Genomic DNA, 27,687 nt, shown 5'->3' with positions numbered 1-27,687 from the left:
TATATACACACATATATATACATATATACACACATATATATACATATATATACACATATATAAACACATATATATACACACATATATATACATATATACACACATATATATACATATATACACACATATATATACATATATATACACATATATAAACACATATATATACACACATATATATATATTAGGGGTGCAACGATATTCGTATCGATATTGAACCGTTCGATACAGTGCTTTCGGTTCGGTACGCATATGTATCGAACAATACAACATTTGTAATTTATTTTATCAACTTTCCTTCTGACGATGCTGTCTGTGTTGAGCGCTCAGTGAATCTGCGTTCGACTACTCCGCCTAGGCTCGACAGTGCAGCCTAGGCGGAGTAGTCGAATGCAGATTCACTGAGCGCTCAACACAGACAGCATCGTCAGAAGGAAGAGCGCAGGGCAAGCTAGCGAGACAGAAGTTAAGCTCTCCTTGCAACATGGACCTCCCCCACCCTCATTCAGATCTGGCGTTTGGAATTATTTTGGTTTTCACGTATGACCCTGAAGGTAAGCGAGTCATGGACTAAAGTAAAACAGTATGTTGGATGTGCCATGCAATGCTCAATTACATGGGTGGGAACTAGTGTGTTAGCGCAGTTAGCTCGTTAACGTGTTGGCCGTCTAGCCCCATGCACGGGGCGATCGGCGGTAGCTCGTTAACGGAGATTTGCCGTGTTGTGGCTTTAAGGTCATTTCAACGAGATTAACCTGAAATCACTAGTGGGAACACAACGAATATGACTGCACATTTACGCCGACATCATCCTAGTGCAAAGACAAGTGGAAGCAGAAAAAAAACAAGCAACCATGCTACTAACTGTAGCCGAGTCATTTAGACAGCTGTTAGCACATGATTCTCCTTATATGTTTAATATGCTGCTGAGAATATAGCCCAGAAGAAGCGGATAGTATAGCTTTTATTTTGGAAAGAGCCATTTCTCTGTGATAAACTCTCTTTTCCAAAGATGAGTGATTCCTCAATCAGATACAGGGCTCGCAATATCGCTAGCCCGACGTCCTGGGGCTAGCGATTTTTTTCAGTCGGGGTACCAAAATCTATCTCTGCCCTGCCCGTCGGGCTATTGTAGGAAAAATATATGTCAATGCTTTTGCATTCTTTCAGAAATGTAGCTGAGTAATTATGTCATTGGCATCGGTGAGCCACTGTCAATATGTGACATATTGAAATCGCGTTTGAATTTGCGCTTGTTTTTTTGCTTTCACTTTGCAATCGTGCAAACGGTGTATAGAGAGCGACAGCACTGATCTGTGAGTGATGATAATTTGTGCACCAATTCCTCTGACATCGTCTTATTAATTGTTAGCTTACTATGCAAACATGACAAGTGAAATCTCCCACAGCAAGCTTAAACATGTGAGAGGTTGATCGCGCAGAAAATCGCTGAGCTTATGTGAGTGCGTGTGTAAAAGCAGCAGGATATATATTTTAGTTCTGCTGAGCCAAATAAGACAGGTCAGGGTGAAGAAGTGACAGCCAAAGAAAAGCTTACCACAAAACGGAGAAGTTATGACAAATCAGACTATAAGGCAAAAAGAAAGTGCAGCTTTATGGTTTCATGGACAAAAGAATTTCTGTGGCTGCAATATGACGAGCTAAATAACCAGGGCTGCACATAAGTGGTCCGCAGGTGCGCATTCGCTGTCAAAATAAAAAACACGCACAAGGGTTAGGGTTAAATTTAAAAACTGTACTTTTGAGTTAAAATATATATTTATAATTTTAATAAATGACAAATTAAAAGGGCATGAACATTTTTTTGTATAAAAAATATCGAACCGTGACACCAAAATATCAAACTGAACCGAACCGTGAATTTTGTGTATCGTTGCACCCCTAATATATGTGCGTGTGTGTATATATATATATATATATATATATATACATATATATATATATATATACACATATACATATATACACATATATTATACACACACATATATATATATATATATATACACACACGCACATATATTAGGGGTGCAACGATACACAAAATTCACGGTTCGGTTCAGTTTGATATTTTGGTGTCACGGTTCGATATTTTTTATACAAAAAAATGTTCATGCTATTTTAATTTGTCATTTATTAAAATTATAAATATATATTTTAACTCAAAAGTACAGTTTTTAAATTTAATGTTGCTGAAACAACAGAGTAATAAAAAACTAAATCTATCTGATTGAGGAATCACTCATCTTTGGAAAAGAGAATTTATTACAGAGAAATGGTTCTTTCCAAAATAAAAGCTATACTATACGCTTCTTCTGGGCTATATTCTCAGCAGCATATTAAACATATCAGGTCCCCATATGGAGAATCATGTGCTAATGGCAGTCTAAATGACTCGGGTAAAGTTTGTAGCATGCATGCTTGTTGTTTTTGTCTGCTTCCACTTGTCTTTGCACTAGGATGATGTCAGAGTAAATGTGCAGTCATATTCGTTGTGTTCCCACTAGTGCTGTCAGCGTAAATCTGAAATGACGTTAACGCCACAACACGGCAAATCTCCGTTAACGAGCTACCGCGGATCGCCCCGTGCGTGGGGCTGGACGGCCAACACGTTAACGAGCTAACTGCGCTAACGCACTAGTTCCCACCCATGTAATTGAGCATTGCGTGGCACATCCGACATACTGTTTTACTTTTGTCCATGACGCGCTTACCTTCAGGGTCATACTTCACATGAAGACCAAAATAGTTCCAAAGGCCAGATCTGAATGAGGGTGGGGGAGGTTCACTTTGCCATGTTGCAACCAGCTTAGCTTCTGTCTTGCTAGCTTGTGCTGCGCTTGGTGGATCTGCGCTCGACAGTGCAGCCTAGGCGGAGTAGTCAAACGCAGATTCACTGAGCTCTCAACACAGACAGCATCTTCAGAAGGAAAGTTGATAAAATAAATTACAAATTTTGTATTGTTCATACATATGCGTACTGAACCGAAAGCACTGTATCGAACGGTTCAATATCAATACGAGTATTGTTGCACCGCTGATATATATATACTGTGTAAACTTAAAGCTACAGGACTATTTTCCAAAACAAGAAAAAAAATTCCATGTTTAAATAAAATGTCTTTATTTTTCGGTGATGGTAAAGTTCTGTTATTTCACTGTATTTTTCTGGCACACCACATTTTACAGTGTACACTCTTTAAAACACTGGCTACATCTTGTTTAACATCTGTTTATTGATTAGTTCTGGTAAAGTTCCCATATCTGGGATACATAAAGTATGTCTTATGTTTAATGGCTTCCAGTGACATGGAAAATTGATCCCTTCTTTGGGTGTCTTTAGATCATTTGAGATTAAAAGTGAATGCCAGGAACCATAAAACAGAAACAAACACCCATTTCTGGTCAAATTATTATGTTTGTTTCTCAGTAACATTCAACTTTTCCAAAATTGGATTGGAAACAATGTAAGATTGCGCAAAGTCTCTGGCCAGAAAAGCTGCAAACTATGCAGCTGTTGTCCCATCTCAAGCATCCTGCTGCTACCCCCACCCACCCAAAAACACCCTGACAGTGTGTGAGACACACCCAAACACACATGCCTCAGATTCAGTCCCAGTTGAGATGTTTGACTCGGTGCCCTGATGAGCCTGAATACCCCTCTCCTGCAGCACTTTAGAGGTGTTTAGGAACTGGTGCTGCACAGATGATTAAAATTGAATAACTACAAAAATACTGTGAAATAATGCATCCTGACAAATTAATTTATGTCCTTCTGTTCTCCATTTGTTCAAAAGGTCTGTAATGCAATCTGCGTGCCTCGCTGAATCTCTTGTTGAGTAATTGTTGAGGAATCAATGCTCTGCTGATGAGTAATAACCCGTCTTTCTCTGGATATAATCAGCATTCAGCTTTCTATTGAGGAAAAAAACTATTGTCATGCATTTCAGGTTTAATGAGAATTACTTTGCTTAAATAAGCTTTTGATTGCACCATACTTTAAATGTCAGTGCTTTTTTTTCTCTGTTAAACACTCGTTATTATTTAAATCCATCCTATACAAAATCATGAGCAAAAGCATAATTGGACAGGATCACTTTCAGAACCACTTACGAGACCTCATGTGAAATCCAAGTGAAATCATGAGCTCATACTCACAAAACACAGGGAGATTTTCAGAGTTGACGAATGAATAACTTGAAAGAAAATTCTTTGCCCAACAACTCGTTTTCTGTTATGGTGGAAAAGCTGAAATACATTACTGTTTTTGAACCTTGAAGGTGCCCGGCACAGTTTTAATGACGCCAACTTTCTGGTCTTTAAACCCAAATTGGTTTTAATTAATTTACAGAAAATCTTGGGGTTTGTTTTTGTACTGTGGACATACTGTAAAAAAACAAAACAAAAACAACAACAACAAAAGAACAGACATTGCTGTTCTTTTCTGTCATTTTTCTGTTTATCCATGACTTAATTGCTTTGGCGTAGTATGGTGATTATCATTAAGAAAAGCTAGCTGTAAAATCTACCGTTTAAAGTTCAAAATCTACACACAATGTTCATCAGGTGGGCCAAATTGGAGTCTTTGCTGGGCCTATTCTGTGCCCCGGGCCTTATGTTTGGCACCTCTCCTTTCATAAAAACGCAAACGATTTCAGACCTTTACAGTTCTTCTGTTAACTCCTAATTCGTAGTGTTGCATCTCAGTGTGCGTCCTCTGCTCCGACAGATCACCTGTTTCATGATTACTGAAACCAAAGAGATTTTTGAGCAACCTGGTAACATCAAAACTGTTTAAATACTCCATATTGATTTTGACTGTTTCTAACAAACTTGTCTCCAACATTGAAGGAAGAAACTGTAATATGTGTGTGTTTCTACGTGGAGTGGGCCTCAAAGTTCAGCATAACTCGCAGGTCTCCCTCGGGGTTCGGTATTAAGGCGACCACACCTTTGCTGCCACACCACCGCTATGTGGCCACTTGGCAGTGCAGTGCGCGTCTTGGACACGGCGCTGCGCTCTCGGCGCTCCGCCGCTCTGCTCATCAGAGCTCACTCCGCCCTCCCTCCCTTTCTCCCTCCACCTCAATCTCAACCAGCCGCCCAGCGAGAACAGAGAGCATCCATTCGCGTCTCTCTGACAGTGACAGAGGCTGCTCGCCATTGCTCACCGCACTTTTCAGCCGGGACGTCGATCTCGCTGACTGCTCCGTGCAGAAGTTGCGACTTCACGCTCGTCTGTTTCTCGTGCCAGGAGCTGAGCGCCGGGTCGGTCCGGTTGCTTGACACGCGCGCTCACACACCCTCCCGGGAGATCAGTTTATTCCCTGGATGCCGGATGAATTATCTGGGAGTTGCGAACAAGTGAACAACAAAGCCGAGGCTCGAGATCTGCCTCCTCGCTCCTTCCTCCGAAGACGAGACTCCAGGCAGAGTTGGGGACGATAATGATGGGGACGTCCCTGTATCTTCCTGTTGTGATTTTACTGATGCAATGTAAGTGGAAAATGGAAAGTGTTCATTCGAAGAAGTTGCTCTTGAGTGTTCCCTTTTATTTACTTTTCTAGACGAGGGCGAAACCATTACGAATCATTAAGAATCGATTATTTAAAATGTGCTTGAAAGCCTAGATGTTTATATTGTGGGGAAATTATTCTACGGATTTTCACTAAAGTCATAGTACAGCGTTGGTCTGCTTTCTATAAACATGATTTGGAAGATGAATATATGGAGGAATTTTTCATTTCATGTTTTTTTCTTTTTTGGATTCACGTAATTGTTCATTTGCAACTCCCCCGCCGCGGTTTAGTTGAACCCCCTCTGAGAGAGTGGGCCGTGGTGACGGTGCAGCCAGGCTGGGTTCCTACAAGCTGGCCCCAAAGTTGTATTGGCCTGGTGCCACTTAAGGGTGTGGGTGTTATGTTGGTGGCGGGTGGGTACCCGTTTTTGGCAGAATGAGCCACAGATCTGCGCGTGAGGTCAGCGCTTGGATTTCTACCAGAAACTTCAAGCTGGTTTTCACCGTGACACGGAGTTTGTTTGTTTGTTCAGGGGCGGTGGGCGGGAAGAAATCAGGAAATTGGAAACACAAAACACAAAAATTTTAAATTTATTTTAAGGCGCAAATAACAAGAAAACATTTAAAGAGGGCTGATCATCCTGCACGGAGACGCAGGAAGGAAGAGTGCTGTTTGGGGCTTGAGCGTGAGATGGATGTGATGAGACAGTGAGAGTGAGTCACGCACATTTTACTCACATTTCGCCACCTGTCAGGACTCCGGGTCAGAGTTCACAGAGCTGTGTGTTTTCAGTCCCGCTGTGATAGAAATCATCGTCATGTGGCTCAATTGATGGATGTCAGCAGGTGAGAAGAGCACCATTGAGATCCCCCCAGCTCCACTGCTACTTGTACATTGCATTGTTTAAAAAGCGGAAAAAAAAGAAGTAGAAGAGGAAATGTTTTGGGTGGGTCTCTGGCAAGTGATCCTGAAGCTTCTATGTCACCACACACACACACACACACACACACACACACACACACACACACACACACACACACACAGTTTAAGTAATATCCCCAACCTCACCCTCTCGCACACATGCACACATATATCCACACATCAACTCCCTCATATCAACCTCTCCCTCTCACACACACACTCTCATGCTGTGTCTGTCTGAGACAGCTGTTGCTCACAGTCTTACAGTCATACACAGACTGGCTTTGTTCAAATGGAGAACACACACACACATACGCCCGCACAGTCAGTCGTCATCCTGTTTTCCTGAGCACCCCCCCTCCACAGCCTTGAAACGTGTTTGCCCTCCACGTTCATGCTATCTACATCACGCAGGCAGACAGGATATTTCCTATGGGTCCATCTCCCTCCCTCTTTCATTTGTTCTCTGTTAATTTGAATAAGTGCCTTAATTATTACTGCGCCATGCTTTTGACCTCGGCACAGCCCTGGCAACACCAGCCTCAGTCTCTGTAATACTCAGAACGGACCGCGTAATGAGAGTAAAGCTGAGTGCCAAGGAGTGAGCGTGCCATCCTTCTATTTTTTGCTCAGGGAAGAGGGTGGCTGTCCCTCCTGTGAGTTTAAGCAGTAGCACTGTTTGATTGATGTTAATGCCATGCACGACATCCGTGTGTGTGTCTGTGTGTGTTTTAGTTTTTTTCCTTCCTGTGTTGGTGCTATTGTTAGTCTTTCCCGTGCTTCAGAACCACCACAGGCCCACAGAAGCAGCATTTTAATTACCGCTGTGGCCAAATCCGATGCTATATTGGAGAATCACCAGAGACCTGCTGCTGTGGTACTTATTATAATAATCTTTTTCATCTGGCAAATCTAGTGCAACGCTGTAGCCCCTCATTAGGCTATTTTGCTGTTCACTTGACCAAAGTAGTTGAAATCCACCTGGATTGGTGGAAAAGTGTAAAACAGAGTTGATTTTCAACCCCTAGTGGTCCATACTTATGTACTGTGTAGTTAGTCTGTAGTTAGGATACTCAGCACTCGGTGCCGGTAATAGTCCTGCTAACTGGAAATGATGTTAACCCAAATCAGTCTGCTCTGTCTGATGATGGTTTTGTACTCATCTATCAGGGCTCCGTGCATTAGCTTCTATGGATGTTCCAGTTTTTGGCCAAGAGCCCAGATTCGTCCAGGATTCAGTGTGGTGGTTTACATATTTGCCTATCAAAATCAATCCTGGAAGGAGATACAAATCTCTTTGGGACTCGGTCAGGAAAGGCGGTGTAAAAATCAGCCAAATGAAAACATGCGGTGCGCTCTGACAACCTCCGGTGACTAACGGAACAATTTGGAGATGTTTTGTATGTCTTATAAGATTACGCTGACCATTTGGATGCAAATGCCAGTCATTGTTTAAAGCAGTCCTAATTAAGTCCCAGCTCTGCATGGATCACAATTCAAGATGACTCTTATTTAGCCTTGCTGTAGTATAAACAGCAAGGCTGAAAAATTAAGATGACATCTAGATGAGTAAAAGTCTGTCCCATATATCTATTGTGTATATAACAGACGAATGATTAAAAAATCCCACAAAACATTTAAATTAAAAAATAAAGTGGTAAATAAAACTTAGCAGTACTTACCGCAGAGGCTGATCAGATTAATCAGACGCTTCCTCATCAAAACAACTCTCGGGACGGGTTTTTTTGTGTATTTTGTTTTCTACATCCTACTGGAAGTAGGACAATGATACGTTGACCAACAACCCAAAATAGGCAGCTGTAGCTGACAGGCCAGCTAGACCTCACCTCTGCTTATTAAAGTTCAGCTCTGTTCAGTTTTATTCATACAGCACTACTTCAGAAGAACAGTCACCTCATGGGGCTTTATATTTTAAGGAACTGGACCACTCCACCGTGTTGGTGCTGTTGTTGCCTTTTAGAATATTTAATTGAATTGTATGATAAATAATATGGTTTTCGTGCAGGTTTGCTAATGTTGGCAGATGACTCCATACACTGCTGCAAACCTGGTCATTTCTAGCTACAAGAAAACCCCCACATAAAACATATTGGAAGCCAAAATACCTGCTGAGTTTGAGCTTTTCTCAGATTAAAGGTAGAGTGTTAAAAATCTCACCACTAGATGTCACTAGATTGCAGATTGCAGGGTCAATTCTGTTTTCGTACCTTTCCCGACTCATCTGCATAATCCTAGCTTTGGTGGCCACTGCAGGACAAACAACTCTGGCGGCCATTCATCTGTAGTGAGCGTAAACTGTCAGTCCATTGTTTACCTCCAGATGTCCACATCTATTTATTATGACGGAGTCTGCAAAACTTTGAAACAGGTTCAATACGAGTCCGTGAGCCAAGAAAGCTCACTTCTGTCCGATGACAGCGATACCGAGTTGAATTGTTGAGGATATCCTGAACTTTTCTGTCAGTAAACGCTGCTGTTTTTGCTGCTGTTAGCTATTGTTAGCTGCTGTTAGCAAAGCTTTCTTTGAACTGAATCTAACACTGTCTGACTCTGACACTTAGAAAATAAAGTCTCACACATTGTAGCAATGAAATCAAACAGTTTAGCAGGGGGAAAGTGTGAGTTATAGAAACTTGAGCCTAACATTGGCTGGTATAATATTAGCTTAAAGACAGCTGTTGTTGTTGTTTAGCCTGCTCTTGTTGGCGATGTCCATTTTACCCACTGTATTCAAGATGGCAAGGCAAGATGGCTCCTGTGTGTTTGATTAATTGATTAACTTAAAAGTTTATGAGAATGCATCAGTTTGATATTAAATAAATGTAAAAAAAAAATAACTGTACCTTTAAGACGTCGCTACCTTAAGACAGCTTTTTTTCCTCCTGTCTTGTCTAAACAGAATATATATATATATATGTATATGTATATATATATATATATATATATATATATATATATATATATATATATATATATGTGTATGTGTATATATATATATATATATGTGTATGTATATACATACATACATACAGATCCCGGGAACAACATCGGAGATCTCTGTCCAGAAGAGCGCAGTCCTGGGAACAGCTAAGATACTGCGCAGGACCCTCAAGCTCCCAGGCCTCTGGTAGAGGATCCGAGCTTGAAGGATAAACCGCCCGCAGGGGCGTGCTGGGTGTTTTTTTTTTTGTATATATGTGGGTGGGTGGGTGCTTTAAATTCACCCACACGAGCAGCAACAGATGACGCAACATCAAAGTGGCATCCAGGGGTCAGTGGGTCAACTTTTGCTTGCTGGCAGTCGTCTGTGAGCTTGAATAACATTTGTTATTTACTCGACTTACACAGCAGACTGCAAAAGCTACACCATGTTAACATTATCCACCATGCAGTTTTGAAATGATCCAAACGGGCCATGTGTTCATTGTCTGCCTCGACGCCTTTGTAGTTAATTGAGGACAGTGGAGCTGACAGCGTTCGTAGCAGCAGAGCACAGAAAAGCATGACAGAGGCAGCGGGACCTCACTTGCAGAGCCTCTCTGCTCATTTCTTTAAGTGTGCGCTTTTATGTGTATGTGTCATGCACACAAAAGCGCACTCAGTGTGGGCACGTTGTCAGCCCTGTTACATTTCTTCTTTCTCAAAGAGACACCCTTCAAGGTGGCGGCAGGCCTGGTCTCACACTATGTGACAAGAGCTTCTTCCTCTCACAGTCCTACTGTCTGAAAGGATCTCCTTCGCCTTCAATCCCACTCTCTCTTTTATTCATGCTTCTGCGGGTCTCTTGTCCCCCCCGCCCTAACCGACCTCCCCCCGGTCGCCTCACTCTCCTCCACTCCATTTGTATTCTATTCTTAGGGCCGCTCATCTCTCCTTGATCGTTCATTCTTGTCCTTTTTTTAATCTCATTGTATCTCCCTCCCTCGTCTTGTTCACCCTCAAGTGAGACAATGGCTCCTCTGAGGGCGTCGCGATACGCGAGCCAAAGCTACGATGATAATCCTGTTACACTGCTGCAAGTCAACGCACAGCAACGTGAAGGCGAGCGAGGAGGAGCGTGTGGAGGGAGAGTGTGCACTTTTAATTCACTTAGGTCAAAGTTTGACCAAGTGAAGCTGGTGTAAACTATGCAAACATCACGGAAAGCTTTAAAACAAAAAGAAAAACCTTCGAGTGTGCTTGATGCTGCATTTGGAAAATGACATTAGGGTGGTGCTTATGTAAAAAAGTTACTTATAAAAATAGCAGCCATTGTGCAAATTTGTGTGAGAGACCTTTAGAGCGCATAGAGCTGAAGAGTCAGTTTGACTGGCCATCTCCATGTTGTAGTTCACACTTCCTGTCTTTTGTCTCAGCTTGGCCGGCATGCTTCCACCTCACCCCTCCTGCCACAGGGAAAGCTTCTCTTACTCACTGTAATCTGGTGACAATGGGCCCTACACAGGAAAGTGGAGATGTGACAATATATGTTGTCACACTTGTGTTTAAAGTTACAACCATGAGATTTGAGTTGTGCTGTTTCCAGGAACAATGGCAGGAAAGTGTGTGCGTGTGTGTGCGTGCTTGCAAGGGCGAGGGAAGTTAATGAGCTTTCAAGAACGTATGAAGAAGAAATCCTCTTTTAGCCAAATTATAAGTTTTTTAGAAGTTTTGAAAGCCATAATGTTCCCCAGTACCCCAGAGGCCCATTCAACATTTATTCTGTAATTTCCCAGCTGTGCAGCCTTCAGTCTGAAAACCTTTTTCAGGCTGAAGTTAGACTCTCTGTGTGTTTTAGTGCTTTTCCTGTTCCTGCCTTCACGATTCCGAACTGCTTCTCCATCATACGTCCTTCACCCATCCTTAACCTCTAATTAATCACAGGACGACCAGACAGTAATCCTCCCCTTAAACCAATCAGCACGCAGGAAACACAGCTGCTTCCTCTTCCTGTGTCAATGACACACTGATATCAGGGAAACCCAAACATAGGTAGAAGCTAATGCCTACCATACATCAGGTTAATCTGACCCAGCCCCCCTCCCCAATGTAATGACTGGTGACTCTTTCTATCTAAACATACAGCAGGCTGCTCCTTAACCCCGCCGGATTAAATCGACGGAGGGAGTAATCCCGTCCTTAACTCCAGATATCCTGGAGAAAGACGACTGACGTCTTTACCTCAGACAGTGGAGCAAGACACCAGAGACGGCCATTAAGTATTCTCCTCTTGCAGTTAGCGGGCAATGTGGAGCACTTTACCCAATTCACCTTGCCCCCTAATGGATGATGAGTGATATTGCATTCTGAACTGCTCTCACCTCTCGTTTTATCTCCCACTCTCCCTCCCCTCTCCTCCTCTTTCACCAGGTTCCCCCTCTGTTCCTGTCACAGTGACGACCAACAGACATAAAGTGGAGGTAGAGGAGCACAAAGGTGAGGCGGGGAAATAAAGCAGCCCTCCTGTGGGCCGCTTCCACGTTTTGGTCTTTTTTGGTTTGTTTTTTCTAACCAAGCTTCTATCTGATTCTCTCTGTCAAAATAAATCATAAGGCTATAAATAGCCCAAGCAGTTAAAAATGCCACTGATCCTTTGCTGCTGTGGAATAAATATCTCATTGGTCACACTCCCTCTTTAGATGCAGTGCTGTCCTGCATATTCTATACAGAGAAAGACCAGCAACCGCGCATCGAATGGAAGAAGAAGGGGAAAGACGTCTCCTTTGTGTTCTTTGGTGGAAAGTTTCGAGGTGAGAAAGCATCCCGTCGCTCTCCATCTTCTCGGTGAACAAACAGGACATTTGTTGTAATCAGCTTGCAGTACCGGCTGGATAGGGTGTGCCACACAAACCCCCCCCCCCCACAAAAAACAAAACACTTGGGTACGGGTGAGATATTTCACAGTCTATGTGTCTCTTGTCCTTGATCTCTCATCTTTATGTTTTAGGATTTGAATTTAATGGGCGAAATAAATAATGAATCCCAGCAGCTTTCACCCGGGCCAGTCGTTTTTAAAGGCGGTGCAGTTAGCCTGACAGTTTTCTCAAATATGTCAAGGCTTTGAAATGCCTTTGACCCATCGCTGCCTCTTCATTGGCTGCTTTACGGCTGAAGTTAGTTTTAAAGGTGCTATGAATAGTTACTGTGTTCATAATGTGAGGCTGCTTCTTAGAAATTGCTGCTATATCTTGTGAATTCATGACAAGCCTTGCCATGGAAGTCGTCCTTATCTCTCTGAGATAACAGCTTTTTGATATGGAGTTATGTAAACTGCACGACTGCGGATTGTAAAATTTATTATTTTAATTTCAGCTGAGATATCATGTTATAGTTTACTGTTTTAAGAAAAATTCCCCAGCCCCTTAGGTAGAGGGGATTCCCCAACCAGGAGTACTTGATGTAACCGGGACATATATGTGGAAATGTCAGTTTAACTGTTTCAATTGAACAACCAAGTGGTGGTAAAGTTAACAAATTGTGTGGGGGGAACACACCAAAAAGAACCCAGGAAGGATTAAAAATAAATAAATGAATAAATAAGTAAATAAATTAAAAAAAATAAAATAAAATAAATAAATAAATAAAAAAAAAATATATATATATATATATATATATATATATATATATATATATATATATATATATATATATATATATATATATATCCATAGGTCCCTCATCCTATTCATGTAGCCCCTTCCGCCGGGGTTACTTGCATAGTAGCATTCCAACAACGCCCTGTTTTCGTCTCTTGCCCACCGACGCCACCAAGGCTGGAGACGGAGCAATACTGGAAGAGCATATGGGAGAAGGATGCAACCCATAACGGCAATGCTCAGTGGCTAGAGGATCTGAGGGCTGACCACAGCGACCTCCCTGAACAGGGTCCAGTAACCATCACAGTGGCAGATATCCAAGAAAGGGTCTCCAGTATGAAGAGTTGGACAGCACCAGGGCCCGACATGGTTCACGCCTACTGGCTGAAGAAGCTGACTGCACTCCACGAGCGTCTGGCAGCACAAATGAACCAGCTGCTAGTTAACGAGAGACACCCGGAATGGCTAACTGAAGGCCGGACGGTCCTGATCCCCAAGGACCCCAAGAAGGGACCGGTCCCCTCCAACTACCGACCAATAACCTGCCTCAGTACTACATGGAAGCTCCTGTCAGGCATCATATCGGCTAAGATGAACAGGCACATGGGTCAATACATGAGCGGGACACAGAAAGGAATTGGCAAGAATACCAGAGGCGTAAAACACCAGCTACTGGTAGACAGAACAATCAGCCGAGACTGCAAGACCAGACTGACCAACCTGTGCACTGCCTGGATTGATTACAAGAAGGCCTATGACTCAATGCCCCACAGCTGGATACTGGAATGCCTAGAATTGTACAAGATCAATGGGACCCTAAGAGCCTTCATCAGGAACTCAATGGGGATGTGGCGTACAACACTAGAGGCCAACTCCAAGCCCATAGCACAAGTCACCATCAAGTGCGGGATCTACCAAGGAGATGCTCTGTCCCCACTGCTGTTCTGCATAGGCCTGAACCCCCTCAGTGAGATCATTAACAAGACTGGCTACGGATACCGACTACGGAACAGAGCAGTTGTCAGCCACCTCCTGTACATGGATGACATCAAGCTGTATGCCAAGAGTGAACGAGACATCGATTCACTGATCCACACTACCAGGCTATACAGCAATGACATTGGAATGTCGTTCGGACTGGAGAAGTGTAGTCGGATGGTAACAAAGAGAGGGAAGGTAGTCAGAACTGAGGGGATTGAACTACCAGAAGGCAACATTGCAGACATAGAGGACAGTTACAAGTACCTGGGGATCCCGCAGGCAAATGGGAACCATGAAGAGGCCGCTAGAAAGGCTGCAACCACCAAGTACCTGCAGAGGGTCAGGCAAGTCCTGAGGAGTCAGCTGAATGGTAAGAACAAGATCCGGGCCATCAACACATACGCCCTGCCCGTGATCAGGTACCCTGCTGGGGTAATAAGCTGGCCAAAGGAGGAGATAGAAGCCACTGACATAAAGACAAGAAAGCTCCTGACCATGCATGGAGGGTTTCACCCCAAGTCCAGCACCCTGAGGCTGTACGCTAAGCGGAAGGAAGGGGGCCGGGGACTGGTGAGTGTCAGCACCACAGTCCAGGATGAGACAACGAACATCCAAGAATACATTGGGAAGATGGCCCCAACTGACCGAGTGCTCAGTGAATACCTCAGGCAGCAGAAACCCAAGAAAGAGGAGGGAGACGAGGAACCATCATGGAAGGACAGGCCCCTGCACGGTATGTACCACCGGCAGATAGAGGAGGTGGCTGATATCCAGAAATCCTACCAGTGGCTGGACAAAGCTGGACTGAAAGACAGCACAGAGGCACTAATCATGGCAGCACAAGAACAAGCTCTGAGCACAAGATCCATAGAGGCTGGGGTCTATCACACCAGGCAAGACCCCAGGTGCAGGCTGTGTAAAGATGCCCCAGAGACTATCCAGCACATAACAGCAGGGTGCAAGATGCTAGCAGGCAAGGCATACATGGAACGCCATAACCAAGTGGCCGGCATAGTGTACAGGAACATCTGTGCCGAGTATAACCTAGAAGTCCCGAGGTCAAAATGGGAGATGCCCCCAAGGGTGGTGGAGAATGACCGAGCTAAGATCCTGTGGGACTTCCAGATACAGACGGACAAAATGGTGGTGGCTAACCAACCGGACATAGTGGTGGTAGACAAACAGAAGAAGACGGCCGTAGTGATCGATGTAGCGGTTCCCAATGACAGCAATATCAGGAAGAAGGAACACGAGAAGCTGGAGAAATACCAAGGGCTCAGAGAAGAGCTCGAGAGGATGTGGAGGGTGAAGGTAACGGTGGTCCCCGTGGTAATCGGAGCACTAGGTGCGGTGACTCCCAAGCTAGGCGAGTGGCTCCAGCAGATCCCGGGAACAACATCGGAGATCTCTGTCCAGAAGAGCGCAGTCCTGGGAACAGCTAAGATACTGCGCAGGACCCTCAAGCTCCCAGGCCTCTGGTAGAGGACCCGAGCTTGAAGGATAAACCGCCCGCAGGGGCGTGCTGGGTGTTTTATATATATAATGGTCCAAAAATCAAGAGGAAGTTCAAATAGGCTACTATATGAAAGTATTATCTAATATTACTAATAAACAAATTAGCTTAACATAATAGATAAACACGTAAAACAGTGGCTAGCTAAAACGTATTCCTAGCTTTTAAAATGTTGGCTAACCGTATTGATTAACTGTTAAGCTAGTAACTTAAAATATGGATAAACAGTTGAAATGTTTAGCTAACCACTGGTAATGTTTAGGTGTAGTAGCTAAAAGGTATGTATGAATAATATTGAAAGTAAATACTGGATACATTTGAACACCAAAGGTCACAAAAAGGTTGTTGGGAACCAGTTTCTTAGGGAGACAACAAGCTAATATTTGGTCAATATTTGGTATGGCCACCTTTATTCTCCATCACACTCTTTGGCAGCTTTCTTGTCATGTCTCTAAGAAGTCTTCAGGAATTATTCTCCAGGCTTCTTGAAGGACATCCAAAGAAGAGCTTTGGATGTTTCTGCCCTTTGTTCTGTTCTCTGTCAACATGCTTCCACACTGCTTCAGTAATGTTGTGGTCTGAGCTCTAGGGAGGCCAATCCATGACTCATAGTGCTCCATTGTGTGTTTTTCTATCCAGATATGCTTTTACTGCATTGACGTGTGTTTGGAATAACTGTCATGCTGAAAAATGAAGCTGTTGCCAATAAGATGCTTTCCAGATGGTATTGCATCATGAATCAAAAACTGATGGTGCTTTCCTCCATTCATAATTCAATCAATTTTTGCAAGATCCCGAGCACCACTGGCTGACATGCAGCCACAAACCAGATGGCTGTAGACACTGTCGTACCTTTCCCCTGACCTCCTCTGTATATACTGACAATGATTTAAACCAAATATCGAATCAAATAGAATTTTTCATAGATTAAACTAAAGAAATGGGAACAAATGAGGCTGCTAGTAACAAAGCGCCCAAGTTGTCTGTTATGTGTAGACACAACACTGGTTCATCTCTCAAGTTAGGTACTTTTTTCACTCTTGAATAAGTCGGCATTAAGTGGGTTAACACACACACACACACACACACATAAATCCTTCTTCTGAGAATGGTCAGGTACAAGCACTGGATTGAAAATGAGTGAAAAAGCAGCCAAATAAAAACTTTGAAAGACCTTCAGAAAGCCTGAAGATGTACTGTTCAAAACAACTTTAAAGGCTTACAAGAAAGTGTGGCTCCATGGAAGGAAATGTAAAGGAATGAAGGGTTATCCAACACTTGCACAGCGCTACATCATTGGAGAAAATGCATAATAGTTTTCTAAATTCTTAAAAGTTGATTTGTGTAAGTTTCATAGTGAATACAGAAGGATTTCTTGTCTTGGCTAAAAACCTAACCTGATGAAATCCCTGTAACTAAAGCCATTTATTAGTGCAGTGCGAATACCAAGTAAATATAGGACCAGTGTTACAGATACCAATGCTTGAAAGCAGCTTATGTAGGGAAGAGCAGTGTTTGATCGTTTATGAGATGAATCCTCATCAATTTGCAAATTATTTTAATACATTTTAATGTTATTTTTTGCAGTAAATTTAGATAACTACTAAATCATTGTGATTTTTACTTTCCAGCTAATTTCAGCTTTTCGTGTATTTTGAAACTTTTTTTTTTTGGGAGACCGGAAATGTAACCGTGTCTGTCTCTATAGCACGTTGGGTCCACTTCTGTTGTTTAAATGTGCTACAGGCTATAAATAAAATAGATGTGACTGTCAAACACAAAAAGGTATGAGGTACATTGTCTTTCATTAAAAAAAATATAACATACTGAACCTAGCAGATAAAAACAAAGCATCAATCTTATCATGCTAGCATGTCTCTAAGACAGGGGTGTTCAACTCCAGGCCTCGAGGGCAGGTTTTAGATCTCACCCTGGGTCAATACACCTGAATCAAATCATTAGTTCATTACCAGGCCTGCGGAGAACTTTAAGACATGTTGAGGAGGTCATTTAGCCATTTAAATCAGCTGTGTTGCGTCAAGGACACATCTAAAACCTGCAGGACACCGGCCCTTGAGGCCTGGAGTCGGACACCCTGCTCTAAGACCATCCAACCAAAATATCGGTAGTATCGGTATCGATATTTAGATCGATCCACCCACCTTTACCAGTGATACACACAAACTCCTGACGATGAAGTAGAGCGTACAACAGGCTGGACACAGGACAGCCACTCGATAGCTGTACCAGATTATTACCCACACACAAACATGCACTCCGTGGCTGTCTGATCAGACTTGGACATTTGCGTTTTCACATACACCTCCATTGGGTAATGTCTACAAAAGTCCAGCTGCATGACAGTATAAGAAATCCTCAGTGTTGGGTTTACAGCGACTCAAAATGTCTCCAAATTATAGCAGTGGTTAAAAAAAAGAAAACATTTAATAGTAGATTATTTTACTCATGCTGCAATTGTTCAATTGCTACTGGTTATTAAATTTTGGGTGGCAGTATTGCAGACCGTAGATTATAACATGGAGTGGCTGTAGCCCACAGCCATGGAAGACATTTCCACTTCTGACCTTCTATTCTTTCTCTCAGGTCCCTTTGAGGGCCGGGCGACCATTGAAGGAGCGACAGTGACGCTGAAAAAAGTGACCCAGGAGGATGCTGGAGAGTACCGCTGTGAGATCAGTGCTCCTAAAGACTCTGTCAACCTGGGCGAGACCAATGTAACGCTTAAAGTCCTAGGTACCACTGACTGAGATGGGAATCTGCTGTAATAAGAACATTCAGACTATTTTAAAGATGGGAATGTTTTTTGGCTTACATTGGTGTGATTTTTCTGCCCGTTCTTTTAGTGCCGCCTCAAACCCCACTCTGTGAAATCCCCAGCTCAGCAGTGACTGGCTCAGTGGTACAGCTGAGTTGCAGGGACCAGCACAGCATCCCACCTGCCACTTACTCCTGGTACAAGGACAACCAGCCAATGAACCCGCCCCGTCATTCCAACGCAACCTATCTAATCAACTCGCGCACAGGAGTTCTGGTGAGACAAATAAGTGTGTGTGCATGCAGATAAAGAAAACCAGGCAAATGTTGCACACTGTAGTATCGTGTAAGCATAAAGATGCTTCTGCTGAGTTGCTCTTCGGTTTGATACAAGGTAGCATTCCTGATTCTTCCTCAAGGACACGTCAGGACAGAAGACACTTCACTTTAAAGCGTGCTCTTTCTAATAATAGAGGTTTGTTGGTTGGTTTTTCTCTTCCACAGGAGTTTAAATCTGTAGCCAAAGAGGACACTGGCCGATACAGTTGCCTGGCATCCAACGGAGTGGGACTACCCAAGATGTGCGAGGCCAAGCATATGACGATAGGTGTGTGTGTGTGTGCGTTTCCACACTAAATCCCGCCTCATCCCCCACACCTTTCAGCACCAGACAAAATCAAGGATGCAGTGGAGAGGAAAAGCCCACTAAGTTCATTCCATCCTGCTTCTAAAGTCTGGACACATTTATAGCCTAGCCTACAGTTTGAAGAGATCCTGTGGCCAGTGTGGGCCAAATTACAAAATATAAAACGACGCTGTTGATGAAAATAAGTGCTGGGCTTGTTAATAAATCATGTAATGTGCTCTACGTTAATGCACACTACCATTTAAGCACTTTAAGTAGACCTGTTATGCTCATTTTCAGCTCCATATTTTTTATTCTTAGACTGTGCAGGAGCAGCTGTGCTTGATTTTAAAAAGTAGTTTATTTTACACTGAGCCTGGTGCAGTCCATCTGTCTGAAACTAGCTCCTCCCACTTGCTTCCCATTGGCTCATTAATGTTTTAACAGCAGGTGGGTGGAGCTTTTGCAATCACAGATGGCCATATTAGGGGTTGCTGCTCTCAGTGACATCACACAGAGCCACGAGAGGAGAAGCCTGTCTAAAACAGAGCATTTACAGCAGTGTGTGACCTGAGCTTGTGGCTCACAGGCATTACTTGTTTAAGATGAGCGTTCATCATTGTAACTGTATATATATGACAAAAAGAAAAGCATATTAAGTGGACTTTATTAAATTATAGGAACGCTGCAGTACAGCTTCCCACTTTAGGAGATTACTTTGCTTTATTTGCTGCTTCCTGATTTATCTTGTGTCTCGCTGCTTCAATAAATTAGCGAGTAAACAGCTCATAATTCAGTCTTCATTCACACTTCCAGAGGACGTCAACATCACAGCGATAGTGGCAACAGTGTTGGGGGTCTTCCTGGCCGTGCTCATCTGTGGATGCGGCGGTTTCCTGTTACAGAGGAACGGCTTCTTCAGCCGTGAGTTTGTGTGGCTGTCTTGGCAGTCCGATAACCACTCCACAGTGCACCAATTAATATAGAAACTGTTTTCAATTCCCGCCAAAAAAAGAATGACATTGACTCTGTTTTCTCTTCCACGGTCCCGGCTCATTCATCAGCAGGACACAGAGGAAGGTAAGAGCTTTGTGATTAAATTAACATTGATGTGAACAAACACAAGCTAATATCTTACACGCTGAAGTCGAGGGGAGGCGGTGGGGAGGGGTGGATTGTTGTTGCACTTAGCCGGCCTGTCTGCATCTGTGTGCTGAGTCAGGACTGTATGGAGTGACAGCTGTGGCTGTGTGTGAGTGTGTGTTTTCATTTGAGATGCAGCAGTGCCTGCTTTTCAACTCACTGGGTCATTTGATTGGCGGCAACAGATGCAAAACCCTGGGAAAAAGTTTTTTTGCTATTATTTTGATTGATTTTTTTTTTTTTTTAGAATTGATTTCCACTTCCAAGCAGATGTACTAATGTTGAATTCATGTCAAAATACAGCCAGACAGATGACCACTCCACCCGCCTCCTCCCTCCTCAAAACAGGGCTGTGGGGGAAACAATCAGTGCTACATAATTATGGAATAATTACAGGCTGTTAATCAGCAAGAAGGAAAATATTGGCAGTAGAAGGAATTATAGGCAATTAAACTGATTGGACGGGTAATTTGAAAAGGATTATTTGGATATTGAAGAATGAGAGTGTGGCATAGCTGAAGGCGCTTACACCCGTCTTACAGACACTGCCCTCCAAACACACCAGAGTGGGTGTAAAGAGGTTCCAGAAGACACAGAGACATAAATGCATGGCCTCGTATCCCAGGTCTGACTTGCCTGACTTTATGTTATTTGATTACTGGCTTGTTACTGCTTGGAGTTTGATGGGGAGTCAGCGTAGAGCTCTCCTTAAAGCTGATGCGAAAGCTCTTTGTCTGGGTTAAAGTCTGATGCTTATCCTGCTGAGCTAACTGGAGTTGTCAGTGTCAACTTCCTATTTATAGAACAGGCTTCTTCACAAAGAATCAAAGACAATGCGACATGATTTCTGATGCACCGATAGTGGGTACAAATTTACTGAGCGGCGATGCAGATCTAGATTGTGGCATCTAAGAGAAAAATGGTCCCTCGGGCACCTGGTTAGATGGATGAATGTTATTTCATGCTGAGGACTGACAGCGGATGTGTTTTCAGTCGTCGTAGATGAATGTTGGTTGAATGAAGCACAGTTCGGACTGTTCTGGCTTTTTTTTTTAGGATACTAAAAAGCGTAGCTGCGGTCACATTTAGTTGCTCACTTAAGATCCTGTTGGAAAATATTAGCCAAAGAAGAAGGAAACAGTTTACTTCTTTTATTTCAAATGAGGCACTAGTGATTTCACAGTGTATGGTGAATACTTGAAATGATCGGTTGTAGTTAGAGCTGGGCGATAGAACGATAACGATATGTACCGCGATATAACTTTTTCTCGATAGAAAAATTAAACTATTGCGATAGACCTCGCCGCTCTCGTCCTCTTAAAAAAAAAAAAAAAAAAAGAACAGCCAATCCAAATTAAGTAGCGCAGAGCCGAACCAATCACAGCCGCAGCGTCACGTCACGTGACTTGTTACGTACAGCACAAGTGCCAAGCCGCACATGTGTATTTGTTTGGGAAGCAGCCAGCCACCGTACCGCCCGGGTAATGAAGGAAATGAGTGTGCCGACTAGAAAAATCAACCGAGCGTGACCGAAGGTTACCGAAGAGAAAACAGATGATGGTTCCAATGCCGGAGAGATTGTCGAACGGAAGAGCCATAGAAGTTCCGTAGTGTGAAGGTATTTCGGCTATTTCAAGTCTGACAAAAAACAGAGTTGCGCGCACTGTAAATTGTGCCGAAAGCAAGTCTGGAAATACAATAAACTGGTGCATGCTCAATACCCACACGTACCCGGGTATTTTTGAAAACGCAGATTTTTTCTATGTGTTTGCACCTTTCGTCCACACGTAAGCGGCGTTTTTGGTCACTGAAAACGAAGATTTTTAAAAACTCCGGCCAGGGTGGATATTTTTGAAAACTCCGTTTTTGCATTTACGTGTGGACTAGAAAAACGGAGAAAACGCAGCGTCAAAGATGTGCGCATTTTTTGACGTCACACTGTGCGCCACGTTATTGTTTCTGTGAAATGAATTTCTACAATACTGTTACTGTTAATTCTACTCTCTGCAGTGTTTAAATGCTTACATATACACACAGTTACTGTCCCTCCACACATACGACTAGGTTCTGCTTCTATGCCCCAGCTTTGTTTACTTTTTCCCACCGAGGCTTCTAGACTTCTGATTGGCCAACATTTCTGCACGGTTAGGAATCTAGCGCCACCTGCTGCTTTGGCATGTTCATAGCAGCGTTTTCCTTCATTTCTGCCTTTATGTGTGGACGGGATTATTTTTTAAAACGAAAACGGAAAATCTCCGTTTTCAAAAATACCCGTGTACGTGTGGACGTAGCCTCAGTCTCTGACTGGAAGCGCTAATTCGTCATTCGGCTTTTGTCAGACTAAAGTAACTGTTAAAACTGTTTGAAAAGCTCAGCTATACAAGAAGGAGAGATTGAGAATTTCCTTTTAGTTCTCAGTTTATTTGATATTGACAAAAGTTAGTGAGTTTTGTCTGTTCTTCTGTAAAACAAACTAAGATTTATTTTTAGAATTAATATTTTGTTTCTAAGTGGAATTGACAATTTAGTCTGTTTCGTTTGTTCTATTTTGAAACTTAAACGCTTTAGCGGCTGCCTTTTGTGTAGTTTGCAATATTTGCCTTTATTTATCTGAAAAAGTCTCATGTTCCTTAAGTACATCTACCCTGTTGAACTTATTATGGGAAATAAATATTTAAATAAAAACAAGCTGCTGATTATTTCACATTTTACTTGTGAGCAACGGCGCATTTAAATCTTACAAATATAGTTATTTGGCTTATATCGTGATATATATCGTTATCGCCTGAAATGGAAAAAAACATATCGTGATATGAAAAAATCTTATATCGCCCAGCTCTAGTTGTAGTAAGGAACTAGATATAGTACAGGTCTTTAAAGGTACAGTCAGCTGTACACATAAATATGCATTCTTTGGTGTTTAGTTTGTGGAGTTAAGGAGGTAAAGCAGGAACTGATTGGAAGGTTGGTGCTTCGATCCTAAATATCCTTGATACTGAACCCCAAGTTGCTCTCAGCTGCAGTCGTCAGTGTTTCAGTGTTTGATAGAAAGCATAGAGCACAGTTAGTGGAAGCCACCATGTTCTCCTCCATCCTAATTACAGTGGCTGAAATGGACATTGCCTGACCACGTGTAGTCCACTAATGATGGAGAAGAGAACTCATGGCATTCACATGCCGCAAGCTTTGCTTATGTTTTTGATTCCTTGTGTTTTTAGTTAGTCTACCATTCTAGCAAGACAAGCTTTTTTCTGCATTTAGCAGTAGTTTGTTATTAAATCAGTTCAATCCAAATTTAAACTTGATTTGAATTTTAATTCATGTGTACAACTTCAGACTTAAATATGAATGATCATACCTATGTTTAATCATCTGAGAAGAGGTCTCCCACACCAAAGAAGTGAAAACGTGAAGGAAAGAGTTAACGTGACTGGCACTTCATGAACAGGCTTATTTATTCCCGATATTGTCACAATTACTTACTCTCAGCTTATTAGATATTAGCTAATGTTAGGAGGGTAAGAAAACAGAAATCAATTGCCTGTAATCTGCAGTCTACTGACACCTAGTGGTGAGATTTTACACACTGTGCCTTTAAAGGGGCCTAAACTGGAGCCTTGGGTAACTCCAGCTATTAAATGCATTGCTCAAACAAAAGGCAGTCACACAGTTTGAGCTTTTTAATACTGCGGTGTTGGATTGCTGCATGTGATTGGCTGCATGCTTGCTGGTTTATGAAATGTCATTCATAAAGTGTGCTCAAATAAGCTTGAACATCTTGGTTTACTTCTCTATGTAATTTAAAAGTGGGCTTGAACATATTAGTTCTGCCTATTTTGATTCTTACTTTTTCATTTGGGTTTCCAACGTCTGTTGGAATTCAGGTCATTGCTCAAATATTAGATGGACTATTAGGACTTCTACTACTAGTAATATTATTCCAAAGATGAGAGTTTAGAGGTCTGGCATTGCTAAAAACTACACACAAATGACCATAAAACACTGGTCAGGGTCATTTCTTTGCTTGTTTTGTTGCAGAATGACAGAATCCACTATGATTCAACATGCCTGACTAAACCTAAGCATATGAGTGAATGTCATTGTTGTCCAACCAGCAGTTCCAGAGACATAATTGGTTGGGCGCCTGTGCATGTTAATTGTGGTATCTTTTGGCTTTCCAGGTATAAATCTGAATGCACAATCCTGTGGGGTAAATTTAACAGAGAGCTAAATGCATGGAATAGAAATCAAATGTGGAGGTTGACAGATTTAGGTTACAAATGTTCCAGCTTTCCAAACCAACAGTTAAGCTGCACATCTTTACGGATGACTTCACACTAATACTCACACTCCAAAGCATGGTGTGCAGTACGAGTCCACGAGGGCATGCTTCTTGTTAAAGCCCATGCCCTGACCCCCCCGCAGGTCATTTTGGATCTCCCAGTGTCATGGTGCAGCCCACATCAGCAGCCAAACCCTGCACAGAGCTGAGGACATGTGAGTGTGGCACATTAGGAAATAAAATAAACAGACGTAACTGCTTCGCAGACAGCGAGACTTTGGAGGAACCGCAGAACCTGACCCACCATTAAAACCATATGTTGTTTTGGCTGTTTGTGTTTGGATTAAACAAACGAGATAACGTGTTAATTACTGAGCTTTAGAGGTGCCGGTAAGAAGATTTCTTTTGCTCACAGAGAGCCAAGCTACTTGTTTCCTGTCTTCATTTAAAGCTGAACATCTTTTTGGCTACAACTTTAAATTTACTGGCTAAGTTATGGGTTATTGATATTTTTATTTTTTCCCTGTGAAATAGTTTTAATTTCTTAGAAGAGGATCACTTCCAAAAGACTTATTTTTGGAGGTGATTTCGAGACTATAATTAAAGCCATAGAGGTTGATGTGCCAGACACTCAGCAAGCCAAATGCATTACACAACAGTTCACAGCTCCGCTAACGCGATCACTTAGACTTTTAACACCGCGTGCCGCTGCAACACAATACTGTTGCTGAACAAAAGGACCTTTGCACATCTCTGCAGATGCAAACAGTTCACGATGAATGATTCCAGTGTTCATAAATGGCGTTTTACAGCATCTCTGATCAATTCCACATTATTTACAGTTAAAGAAAATGAGTATGTCAAACGTACTTACAAGTCAAAGTTGACTATGTGAACTTTTTTGTTTTGAATGGTGAAAACACACCTACAGTTGGATGTATGCACTAAAAGTTCCCTCATCTGGAAAAACACAGGTTCTTCGGCTTTTAGTTTCAGATTGAACACATAATTGTTACATTTAAATCACATTAAACTACATTAAAGTCTTCTCTGATTCAAGATGTTCGCAGATTCTGGTCGAAAACTGATTTTCCTGTGAACAAAAATTTGGTTTTCATTTGCCAGTGAGTTTGTGTAATGAACCATTTAGGGGAGGAAATGAGGTCAAACATCATAAACGGAAGCAAGAAGTAAAAATTTCAACAGTTTTGATGAGGTCTCAAATTGGCACCAATTTATCTCCATTCACAACCCAAAGAAACGTAAATATAGATATTTTTAATTTTCAACCTGATTTTTTGAAGCTGCAACTTTCACTGAGCGTTGAACTCGTGGCAGACAAAAGGGCAGCGCTCTGACCATCATTCAGCCTTGATTGCTTAATCCTGTAACACCGAGTGTGTCATATTTGATACACGAGTTTTTAAGATCTCTACATCTCCGAGGTGAGGTAAATTGCCCGATAGAATTTTAAGCATTAAATGTCAATGAAGCCAATATAAGTAAAACTCATACATGCAAGTTGTTTATTGTTTTTAATTGTCAGACATCTGGATAATCACTCTGTTAAAGCTCCACAGGATTAATTTTCATACATATATTATATATTTAAAAAAAAACAATTAAATTGCAACTTTTCAATGTGCAAATCCCTCTTTTGCACTATTTAAAATGACTGTAAATGTGGAAGAAAGAAATTCAGGGAGCTGTTTTTTAACATCGAGCTTGTCATGTTGAAAGGAGATCAATAGCACTCTCATAGCTGTTTATTCAAACAGGAGACGTTAGCTTGGTGTAAAGATCGGAAATGAGAAAAGCATTACCCCGACTCTCTCCGAATCGTATCTGCTTACAGGCACATTTAAAGCTCTGATCATCACCACGGTTTTCATAATCCCGCCCCTGTATACCACAGCAGTCTATAGAAATGGCTGTAACTCCTAAATAATTAACAAATTATTGTTAGAGCAATTAAAGTCTGCACATCTTGATTGATTTAAAAAGGTCTCTCATTCTCCAAATGCACATACACAAGCCCTCCTGCGACAAACTGCAGCACTTTCCTTACACTTTGCTCTCCACTTTGTTCCAGTGCTGCCTAATGACGAGCTCGCTCTGACTGTTCTTCCTACCTGTGTTTGCCACGTGCATTATTAATACAGGCGAGATATAACTCAGGTTAGAGCTGTCAGGTGTTCTTACCATGTTTCTGTCTTCCAGGTCCAATGTCAACTACATCCCTCCACCCCAAGAAGTAAGTGTTTGTTTTCAGGTTTGCTTCTTTCCCTCTCACTTTGCCTAAATGTAGCAGTTCGCACTTACCGGATGTTTGATGTGTGTGTGTGTGTGTGTGCTTTTTAATTTAAATCATCAGTTTATTTAGCAAACATTAATACTTGTTTTGTGTCCCTCTTCTCAGCCCCAGGATTTTAAACACACACAGTCGTTCATGCTCTGAGAAGCTGGTCTTCTTCTCCAAAAGCAAAACAAAAAGAAAAAAAAGGTGATAAGGTGCCAACACTGGATTCTGATTTTGTTTCGGACTCAGAACGAGCTCTTGATCTTCCAATACGTGCTAATTTCAATCTTTATTCCTCCGCCAATCCTTCCGGATGGTTGATGTCAAGAAAATCTGCAAGGCTTCTTTACTCTGGCTTTGCTGTGTATTCGCCTCTTACATTGATGTCTCCTGCTATTATGGGATTAAGTACAGTTTCATGGTACTCTGCTTCCCCCTGGTGGTCAGATGTTGAATTTGCAATTGATCTTTTTTTTCTCAGTATAAATTTCTAAGGCTAACTGCTTTAATTACTCAATTTTTATTTTTTACCAAAGACTGATGTTTAATTTGATAGATTTCTTGTCTTTAAAAAATTGAATCATGACAGGGAATTCTCCTTAAAGCCATAAGGGAAGCATCTCAGTTGTTTTCAATAAAACTACAGCTTACCTCAGTCAGTATTTCGTCTTCGACACTGGGACCACTCGTGATCTTAGTAAGAACAAGAAGCCACTTAACAATAACGCTGAGGACAACCCCATTCCATCCTGATGTGCCTGCATGGTCTTTTTTATAAATATACATATATACTATATACCTTGTGCCTTTTTAATTTGTCTGTCTGTCATATTTATCTATGGATCACAGTTCTTTTTTTGTAAAAAAAAAAATTTGCCTTACTTTTTTCTTTATATGTCTTTATATTTCTGTGCCACTGATTATCAAATGGAGTGTCTGTTTTTAGGCTGTGTGAATGACTTCAGAGTTTTATTTGAATAGTGTATCAGTAATAAAGTTTTTTTCTACTCAA

At 42.0% G+C, this 27,687-nt stretch overlaps 1 protein-coding gene across 4 annotated transcripts; it reads left to right on the top strand.

Moving 5' to 3' along the window:
* The first annotated feature begins 5,090 nt into the window (after window positions 1–5,090).
* jam2a (junctional adhesion molecule 2a) lies at window positions 5,091–27,687 on the top strand. Of its 4 annotated transcripts, none has more exons than XM_085397830.1 (11): window positions 5,091–5,517; window positions 11,832–11,897; window positions 12,101–12,211; window positions 18,156–18,305; window positions 18,416–18,603; window positions 18,831–18,933; window positions 19,768–19,875; window positions 20,019–20,031; window positions 24,520–24,591; window positions 26,597–26,630; window positions 26,796–27,687. In XM_085397830.1, the coding sequence occupies exons 1-11, from the start codon at window positions 5,469–5,471 to the stop codon at window positions 26,832–26,834; spliced, it is 933 nt and encodes a 310-aa protein (XP_085253956.1). In that variant the 5' UTR covers window positions 5,091–5,468; the 3' UTR covers window positions 26,835–27,687. The 4 variants fall into 4 exon arrangements, with proteins under 4 accessions (XP_085253956.1, XP_085253955.1, XP_085253958.1 ...); XM_085397829.1 differs by having other exon boundaries at window positions 20,016–20,031; XM_085397832.1 differs by lacking the exon at window positions 24,520–24,591 and having other exon boundaries at window positions 5,093–5,517.

This window comes from Rhamphochromis longiceps, linkage group LG23 (assembly GCF_057381845.1).
Source record: "Rhamphochromis longiceps isolate RC_006_pf linkage group LG23, R_longiceps_female_GT1.1, whole genome shotgun sequence".
Classification (NCBI taxonomy): domain Eukaryota; kingdom Metazoa; phylum Chordata; class Actinopteri; order Cichliformes; family Cichlidae; genus Rhamphochromis; species Rhamphochromis longiceps.
The sequence above is the reverse complement of the archived record's forward strand: the minus strand, read 5'-3'. Positions and strand labels throughout refer to the sequence as shown.

What these genes read in the sequence shown, in the direction of transcription:
- jam2a (XM_085397829.1), top strand. Translation starts at nt 5,469, where the DNA reads ATGATGGGGACGTCCCTGTATCTTCCTGTTGTGATTTTACTGATGCAA. An exon ending in TGTAACGCTTAAAGTCCTAG is followed by an intron (nt 18,306 to 18,415) that starts GTACCACTGACT and finishes CCGTTCTTTTAG; the next exon opens with TGCCGCCTCAAACCCCACTC. An exon ending in GGCCAAGCATATGACGATAG is followed by an intron (nt 18,934 to 19,767) that starts GTGTGTGTGTGT and finishes TCACACTTCCAG; the next exon opens with AGGACGTCAACATCACAGCG.